This window comes from Lupinus angustifolius, chromosome LG05, assembly GCF_001865875.1.
Source record: "Lupinus angustifolius cultivar Tanjil chromosome LG05, LupAngTanjil_v1.0, whole genome shotgun sequence".
Taxonomy (NCBI): Eukaryota; Viridiplantae; Streptophyta; class Magnoliopsida; order Fabales; family Fabaceae; genus Lupinus; species Lupinus angustifolius.
Window position 1 is genome coordinate 20,043,135 of NC_032013.1, and position 7,879 is coordinate 20,051,013.

General features: G+C 27.3%; 1 protein-coding gene across 1 annotated transcript; it reads left to right on the forward strand.

Annotated features, from left to right (window-relative positions):
* On the forward strand, positions 2,903-3,862 carry LOC109347057 (aspartic proteinase CDR1-like). The gene has a single exon (XM_019586786.1). The coding sequence runs from the start codon at positions 2,903-2,905 to the stop codon at positions 3,860-3,862; it is 960 nt and encodes a 319-aa protein (XP_019442331.1).

Here is a 7,879-nt window from a genome sequence, read left to right on the forward strand (position 1 = left end):
TTTATTTTTATCTTTCAGGCTAGCTTAGGGCCAAAATAAATTGCCTTATTTATTTTTACGATAATCTCCTTGTTAGGGGAATAAGAATTCCCCTCAAGGGTAACTATTGAATGAAATATTAATAATATGAGGGTTTTTTTAATTTTGAGGGACAAAAATCTCAAATGATGCGATAAAATATAACATGCTAAATTTCTCAAACTTCCCAATACGTATACCTATAAGGTTTTTGATTATCTAAGGAACAAAATCCTAGGGTAGAGTTTTAAGGTACAATGGACGCCTTAGCAAGTTGTAGACTCCCTATAAGGTACCATATTGCATCTCCCTCACAAGAGAAAGTCAAATATTATGTGGTTAGAAACAAGACCTCAACTCGAGCAGCTCACTCATAATATTTGAGAACAATATGAGTGGTACACATCACCAACACTTAGAAACGGCAAAGGTCATGACTAGTGAGGCTAGTGTCCCTTCTATCCAAAAATGTTTCATTAATATCCGAGTGTAGGACATATGTGTGTGCCTACAAGTTGTGTACAAGAAATAACCCAATCACCAAAAAATATACAACTAACAAAAATAAATAATTACAACTTACTTGATAGAAAATAAAAATTAATTAACCAAATAAAAACAAGAAACTAATTAGTCATATATGTAAAAATTATGGGTCAGACTCTCTCAAAAAAGTTCTCAGCAGAGTCGCTAGCTGTCGCGCCCCATTTTTTGGCTACGCGATCTTATTAGAGTCGCCACTACATTTTATAGTTAACAATGTAGAAAAGTCTTTTAAGCCCAGTTACATTGGGCTTTAGATTTTTTTATATCCAGGTTCGGGAGTCGGTTACATGTTAGAGAAGGTATTAGCACCCTACCTGCCCGACTTAGGCGGTACCCTACCTTAAATTATGACTTTAATATTTTTTATTTTAATTTGGTTATTTAATTAATTATTAGAAGGAACAAATCTATTTATTTTTATTATTGTATATGACAAGATTGATTTTGGTCCTACGTATCTCTCTTTTAGATATGAAATCAAGGCTACGTAGTTCTTTAGTAAAAAAAATGTTTGTGGGTTAGCAAATTTTATTAATGAAAATATTTATGTTTTTTTTTTGTGCATTCATGAAAAATGTTTTAATTGTTTGTTAATTTAATTGAAAATGATTTATTTTGGATTTTTTGAATGGATTGAGTGAAAGGAAGCGGCGAAGCGCGATCTTTCGAAGATTAGTTGAGAAGAAATAAGCCTAGAAGGCGGCCGTTTCTCCATCTTTGATTAATTCCTAAAATTATTTCATTTTTGAGTGTTTCTAGTGTTTACACAATGTGTTTTTTTGTTTAACCTAAGCTCCATTTATAGTGAAGTTTTAGCCACTTAATCGCAAAAATTAAGTTAACAAATTTATCATCTTGATAAACCAAGTTACTTAATCTAAAGGATCTAAACAGAACTGTTTGGTCCAGTTATTTTAATAATTTTTTGTTATCTCATTTTTAAATTCAAATTAGTTTATTAATGTATTTTTTTTATTTAATTATTTTAATTATTCTGAAAATAATTATAAAAAACCCATAAAAATATTTTTAGTTATTTTTTATTAATTTAATATCATAATTTCGAAAATACTAAAATAAATAAAATAAAGTTACTTTAGATTTAAACTTTGGTTAATCTAATCACTTAGATGTAGGAACAATTAATTTTATTATTTTTGAATTTTTGTTAATCTAATTACTTATATTTAGGAACCTTAACGATATTGATTTGACTTTCCTATTTAATATTATTTGTTTAATAATTTTTTTGAAAAATGTTTCGTGCTTTTTTCTGAGTTGGACAAAAAAATAGGTGTTCACAATTATTTTTCAAATGTTTATGCTAATAATTAATTTTCGGGATATAAAATGCAAATAATTAATTTTATAACTAATATAAGACAAATGGAATTAAAAAGTTTAAAGAAGGAAATTACATTGTATGGATAAAGAAAATTTTGAACATATGCTTGTATATTGATATTGAATAATTCGATTTAAACTTTTAACTGTTATTTGCGAGTAATCAATAAAATCTCCATGCATGAATATTGTCCAATATAGGAAGTTTCTGGTATAATAAAATTAACAGTTTTCTATATTTTTAAAATAGAAAAGTATTTAAGAGTAATTGAAATAATGAAAATAAGTTGTTCGTAATGTCAATATTTCACATGTGTTAAATATTTAAAGGTAGATAAATTATTTAGTGATGCTTCCAAAAAAAATATTTAATAATTTATTAATGTTTCAAAATTACAAATATTGTTAGAAAAATGTTTGAATAAGTTTCATTCATAAAAGATAGATATTATTGATCCATAATTCTAAGGAGGGCTTAGATATTATTATAATTGTTTTTCATAATGCACAAAAGCTTCACATAATCACATATGACCAATATTGTGTAATACATTCCATATAACAAAGTAAATAATGGTCAATAATTACCCGTGTAGCATAATTTAAAATACCAAAATTTCTAATCTAATTTGATTAATGGGTTAATTGACAATGACACAAGTTGTTATGGGCACAATGCATATACATGTTTATTGTCACTTTAAAGTTTTAACATGCTTAGCATACCATTTCTCTTAAATATTTATTACTTTTATTACATAGTCAATGATCATATACACATATATAAATGCATGATCAATGATGACCTAAATATGACAAAATTACTATATTCTTGGTAAACAAAATAATTTATCATTTATTATTTATTATTCTTTAATATTTTTAATTAATGAGAATATAATAAATCTTCCAATAAATATATATAAAAGATTAAAGTTCATTGCAATCTCCTTCCACTTTTTGGAGAATACATTAGTATTTTGAGTCTAGTAACATGAAGAAAACTGCACTCTTTGTTGGTATATTGTTCCAATTGTCAATACTATCATCAGCTGAATCTAATGGTTTCAGTATTGATCTTATTCATATAGACTCACCTTTATTACCCTTCTATAATTCTTCAATGACCCAATCAGATATCCTTATCAATGCAGCTTTTGACTCAATTTCTCGAGCAGAAAGCTTCTCATTAAATACTGATCTAAACAGTGATGAAACCATAACAATTCCAAACAGGGGGAGTTACCTTATGCCATTCTTTATAGGCACCTTTCCAAAAGGGTCACTTGTTATGGTTCACACTGGAAGTGATCTAATATGGATTCAATGCTTGCCTTGTACGAAGTGCTTCAATCAAAGGTTACCAATTTATGATCCAAGAAACTCTTATACTCACCATTTGATACCATGTGGTAACGATTCTTGTAAGAAAGTACGCAGAAACTCTTGTGGAATTGCAGGGGAATGCAGATATGTGGTGAGTTATGGGGACAAATCTTCAACACGGGGAACAATAGCTAGTGATATAATTAGTTTTAATAATTCCTATGATGGTCGTATAATAAAATATCCTAACACTATATTTGGTTGTGGATATAATAATACTGGGGTGTTCAAACCCACATCAACAGGAATATTTGGTCTTGGTGGTGGACCTTTGTCATTCATTTCACAACATGGTGCTAAATTTGGAAAACGCAAATTCTCTTATTGTCTCCTTCCTTTTTATTATGTAGAAGGTGCTAGTAAATTGAAATTTGGGGTTGACACACAAACAAACAGAATAGGAGTTGTTACTACCCCTATGGTTAAAAAGTATCCAACAACCTATTACTATCTTAGTTTAGAAGGTGTCTCTATTAATGGAAAATTGTTGAAGCCAGATGAAAGTAGTGTAGGTAACATCATTATAGATTCTGGTACAACAACGACTTTCCTTAAAACAAGTTGGTAAAAAAAGGTTGAAGTTGCTTTATTAGAAGTAATTGGTCATCAAAGTGTGCCAGTAAAGTATCCAGTTCCACCATATCGTTTATGTTATAAGGATGGGTCAATTACAAACTTTCCCAACATTGCACTCCAATTTTTTGGTGCTAACAATGAGTTGAAGTTGAATACATTGAGTACATTTCTGACCCTAAATAACTTGACATGCTTTGCGATACTCCCGACAAAAAGAATCTCAATTATTGGCAACTTACTACAAGTATTTTTTAACATAGAGTATGATCTTGATAAGAGAACAGTTTCATTTGCAAAAGCCAATTGTTTAAAGGAGTAAGAAGAATATACTTATGTATTTTCATATATTTCATAATAAAAGTTATGATTAAGTCTGAAATAATTAGTTTTTGTCTTTAGATTGCTCAAGAATGTTGAATGAAATATGCCATTTTTATTGGGTAATAAATAATGCAATAACTAATCAGTTAGTATGAAAATAACATTAAAAACGAAATAATAGTCTTTAATTGGGAAGGAGTTGTTAGAGGAACAACAAATAATAGAAATGAAAATGTGATATTTATTAACATGTTTCTTAAAGTACACATGTTTGATTACCCTCGAGAAATTAAAGAGCTCAAGTTAGAGTTTTATGAATAAAATAATAGTATAAAATCTGTACATTGACACAGTATAAAGATTTATACACATGCACACTATCATCCACCATTTATTTGGGTTACTTTTTTAAAAAAGTCAACAATATTAAACATCAATGGTCGATGATACAATGACAGTGTATAAATCTTATACACTGTCAGTGTATATATCTTTTTATCTAAAATAATACTCGTTGACACATATAGCCCCACCAAATTGAAAATATTCTTGAGTCAAACAAAATTTTCCGGTACAGCATGTACTCTAAAAGAATAAGAGATAAAAATAACACATTTTATATTTTCCCTCCAAACGATTTTAAAAGTCATTTTTAAGTAGTTTCACATGAATTAAGGATACTAATTAATAAAGTTAGTATTATTAAATTTGTCAACATTTTGAAGTATTTTCCAGAATTACCCTCCATTATTGAAATCTTTTTTTCTCATGTCATGAAATTAATTATTTTATGTAACCATTTTCTTTCTTTTTCTAATCAATTAATAAAGATTTTTTTTAAGAACTAAGTAATGTATTCGAAAACAAATTATGTTCGGCCCAAAAAGCATAAAAATAAATTTTCCAACAATTATTTGTTAATTTAAATAATTAAAATGAAAATAAAAATAAATAAAGGAGCTTGATTTGAAAAAAATAGTATTCATTTCAGATTTCAATTCAAATGTTTCACTGTTTTAATAATTTCAAAAAAAATCCTGCATTTTCGTTTTTTATAATTAAAACGGAATAAAAATAAATAAGTGATCTTGATTTAAAAACAATAATAATTCCAATTTTCAATTTAAATCTCCCACTCTTTTATAATTTCAAATAACATTCCCCAACTTTTCCTTTTTTTCTTTCCAATAAAATAAATAAATATGAAAAAGGTTTTAATTTAGCACTTACTGACAATATGGATATCACTTTAAATAATTTCCCCATTTGTATTTTTCTTTTAATAAAAAGTTCTAATTGAAGCATTTGTTGGCTCAATAAAGATGATATATCAGTTGAAACATATTTCACACTCAAATAATAAAGGAATTCATTTTAAATGAGTACTTATTAGCCTAATAATGAGGATTTATTTATAAAAAATATGTGTATTATGTTTGTTTTTCGTTTTTTAATAAAATAAAAATATAAAAAAGCATTCTAATCATTTTGACTTTTTAAAAAAAAAATTTACCTATTTTTATACAAAATGATATTTTTTGGAGTTTATAGGGTCTCTCCAATTCTCTACACTTATCACTTGTTTCCTAGATATATCTCATTCAGCAAGTTTGGATTTTTGCACATATCTTTCATGCAATTGAATTAAGCACTTGATCTTTTTTTCTTCCTACCTGTCTCTCTTATAGCATGTATTATTAAATGTATGAGGAACCATTATTATTTTGTTTTTATTAAAGTGCTAACACTTTTTATTTTGAATAAAATAAATAATTGCTAACTAGTATAATTAAATAATACATAAAAAGTAGTATTTAAATAATAAGTGTTTATATTAATAGAAAAGTGCACATATCAATAATTAATTGGGTTGTAAGTTCACTTTTCTTCCTCGACTCATCCATTGACAGTAAAATTACTCTACTTCTACTCCTATAAATATGTATATTTTAAACAATTAATAGTTATGAAAAATATTTCTTTCAATAACAAACAATGAAACCAAATAACAGAAATATAAATACTCAAGTGCATGAGTAATCACTTTTTTTCTTTTGCAATGATTTAGACACCTTAGCAATGCTCAATTTGGTTTCTAATGATTCTGATAGGGTTATTTGTATGCAATGGACATTCAAAAGAACGATTTAGATAAGGGTAGTGGTAAAAACCGTGGTAATACCCTGACAATCTACTCTGGTCAAAGATTGATCTCTCATAATTGTTTGAAGCTATGAAAAGAGATAGGAGAAAACATGCTCTGATATCAGTTAATGTAATTGAAAGCACAAAGGATTGACAAGTGCCAAAAGAATGATAAACACAAGTTTGCAAGCACAATCTTAAAATATAAACACTGGATTTAATGTAGGTATATGGATAAACACTGGATGTCTGGATTTCATGTTATTTGACTGTATTCCCATTTTAATTCCTAAAAATTCTTGTACAATTTAATTTTTAGAAGTATTGGTGCTAAAAAATATATCAGCACTTGATAGGGAATTTTATTGTATAATTTATGGTATTCTCTTGCCCTATAGTTAAGAAACTAATTTATTTTGGGGTGTGGTTATCCCTCATAACAAGTTTTGCTCTCATAGATTAAACATTTCACATTTGGTCTAATACAATACACTAATATTATGAAACCCGAGTTAGACATCAAATCTAAAGATGTCTGGTATTACGCTTAAATTGTCAAACAATCCAGTAGGATTGAGTGATTTAATCTATAACTAATAATCATCTATAACTATATAATTATATATAATGGAAAGTTTTATATAATTAATAATTATGTATAATTATATTTAAATAACATCTCTTCATTTTTTGGATTGGAGTAAAACAAAATATTAGAGTAGTGTTCCATTATTTTTATTTTAAGTAAATCGTCTGGTTCACTTTCCAGTTTAACCAAGTTTATTATAGTCGGACCAGAGATTTTCCGGTTCAAAGAAGTTCAACCCATCATTCAGTTAACACTACAAATCAAAATCGCTTTCAAGTTCAGTCAGCAATTGTCCTCACAACATTGCAAACATGGAGATCTAGTGAGACCTTATACCACTAAACTAATATCTTATTGGTAGTTTTAACACAGGACTAAAGTATATAAAAAAAGTATTTTAAAGAAAATAAAACTAATTTAAGTCACCTTATCGACTTAAAAAACTAATTTAAATCACATTTTATATGTAAATCCATTTATCATATTCAATTTAAATCTCACTATTGGTATTAGAGATGATAAAATGTGTCATCGACGAGCACCCACTTACTATTTTGGACAAATTACCATGTTCTACCCGCTTTAAGACAAACTAGCAAGCTTAAGGGTCCACCTAAAAGCATTAATGAATAATTAAAAAAGTAAAAAATATTCTTAAAACAAAATAAAAATAAATTAAATAAAGAAATCAAGATAAAATTAACAAACTTTGACATATTATATGAAGTTAAACAAATAACATTATAATTTTTTTGAGTCATTAAATTATATTACATTACAATTTATTAAAATTTTACTTTTTAAAAAGAACACTATGTCCACAGACAGTCCATAGATAAAAATACTCAAGGACTCCACAGACAAACGAGACAAGCACAATATACAAATGAACTAAATTTGTAAGTCATGCCCGTAGAAAATTATGAGATATGCGAGCGGCCCTGGGATATTTCC

Excerpts from the sequence above, each read along its gene's own strand:
- LOC109347057 (XM_019586786.1), top strand. The coding sequence starts at position 2,903 with ATGAAGAAAACTGCACTCTTTGTTGGTATATTGTTCCAATTGTCAATA.